Source organism: Octodon degus, unplaced genomic scaffold (genome assembly GCF_000260255.1).
Source record: "Octodon degus isolate 3935 unplaced genomic scaffold, OctDeg1.0 scaffold00032, whole genome shotgun sequence".
Classification (NCBI taxonomy): domain Eukaryota; kingdom Metazoa; phylum Chordata; class Mammalia; order Rodentia; family Octodontidae; genus Octodon; species Octodon degus.
The window spans coordinates 786,667-788,507 of record NW_004524608.1 but is presented as its reverse complement, the minus strand read 5'-3'; the positions used below and the strand labels follow the sequence as shown (position 1 = coordinate 788,507).

At 49.7% G+C, this 1,841-nt stretch overlaps 1 protein-coding gene across 1 annotated transcript in view; it reads left to right on the top strand.

Annotated features, from left to right (window-relative positions):
- Positions 1 to 1,841, top strand: part of Prcc (papillary renal cell carcinoma (translocation-associated)) — a 33,168-nt gene that overhangs the window by 27,253 nt on the left and 4,074 nt on the right. The window contains exon 5 of the mRNA XM_004629724.1: positions 1,090 to 1,233. Within this exon, the coding sequence (XP_004629781.1) occupies positions 1,090 to 1,233 (144 nt within the window). The remainder of the gene's footprint in view (positions 1 to 1,089; positions 1,234 to 1,841) is intronic.

Sequence of the window (1,841 nt, the reverse complement as noted above, 5' to 3'; positions counted from 1 at the left end):
ATTCCTTTTCCTGTCTCTTGCTTTCATTCACCACCCCCTTAAAATTTTTGAGACAGGGTCACACTATGTAGTTTAGGCTCTGCTTACACTATGTAGCCTAGGTTGGCCTTGTGCTCATGGAAGTCCTTCTGTCTCAGCCTCCCAAGTGCTGTGGTTTCAGTTATGCACGTAGGACCATGCCTGGCCCTGAAACAGCCCCTCCTCCACCTCCCAGGTAGAGTTTTACTGTGTAACCCACGATGGCCTTGAATTGATAGCACTCCTGCCTTATCCTCCTGTGTGCTGGGATTATAGCAGTGTACCACCACGCCCAGGGGTTTTAGTTTGCTTGTTTGTTTTTTGGGTGGGGAGCCCAGGGCCTCATATACGCTCTGCAAGTGCTCTGTCACGGAGCTACAACCCTAGTCCACTTTGAGAAGATTTTTTGTTTTTTTGTTTTGGCTGGCTCAGGCTCCTTAAGGGCAGGTCTGGTAAGGCCTGTGGAGCTGGGGACCATCTGGCTGTGTTTGCATAGTCAGGAGCTTAAAACAACTGAGCTAACCGGCAGGCCCCCTCCAGTCCACTTTGAGTCCCTCTCTTCCCATTACTTTGTAACTGGGACTTGAACCTCAGATCTTTTCACTGAGCTGCATCTCCAGCCTTTTTTTATTTTGAGACAGGGTGTCACTAAGTTGTTAAGTTGTCCAGGGAGCATTCGAATTTGTGATCCTCCTGCCTCAGTCTCCCAGAGTATTGGGACTATAGGCTTATGTCACCATTCCCACTGTTTTTGATATGAAAACTGGATGGTTCTTTTTAGGCATATACAATTTATTAAAGTGTAAATGAGTATAAATTGACAGCACTGGTTTTCCATTCACTACATGTAAGGACAATTTTGGGTCTGCCTTCTTTTGCCTGGGTCCAAGAGACCTTCTGAGAGGTGGTCTTTCACCAGGAGCAGAGGAGCCTGATAGATGGCAGGGTGAAAGGATGGGCGAAAATGGGGGTACAGTGGGATGAGAGTCTTGAAGTCACCCGTGAACTCTGGCTCTCTAGTGACATCTCATCTCCTCACCTAGATTCCCACCTCCTATTCCTCTTTTCTAGTTTAAGCGGCTACAAGGTAAGAGGAACCGAGGGAGGGAGGAAATCAACTTTGTGGAGATCAAAGGTGATGACCAGCTCAGTGGGGCTCAGCAGTGGATGACCAAGTCATTGACAGAGGAGAAGACCATGAAGTCATTCAGCAAAGTAAGTGGGAAGGGTCCACGGAGTGACCTTGCACACAGCAAATCCTGTTGTCCTGATGCCACACCCAATTACTGTTAGCATCATTAGCAAACGTGTCACCTGTGGTGCTGGAGTGTGCCCCAGTCCTCACAGGGGCAGCCCTGCCTTCCAGAACTCAGGCAGCAGCACTGTGACTGCTGCCTACCTGCCTGGGTGGTGGCCTCTGGCTGTGGAGAGGGAGCAGCTGGCCGGCAGCGACCCAGCTTGCTGTTGGAACAGTCTCTGATGTGCTGTGCTCCTTCCCTGATGACCAGAATCCACAGCCTTTTTGCTCTTTCCCAATTATTATCCCTCTTTCCTTTCTGGGCTCAGCCCATATCTGGGATTGAACTCAGGTCCTTGCGCTTGCAAGGCAAGCGCTTATTCCACTGAGCCATCTTCCTGGCCCAGCCCATCTTTCAGGTTTGGCCACAACAGAGCTGCGGGAATGCTAGAGCCCCTAGCTCTGAGCATGCAGCTCCACTTGCTCCTTTCTCACCATGGTTTAGCATAGCCAGCTGTGGTCTTTTCAGTCGTACATTTCCCACCCCATACTTCTGCCTTCTCGATGCTAGTTTTCTTTTTTTTTT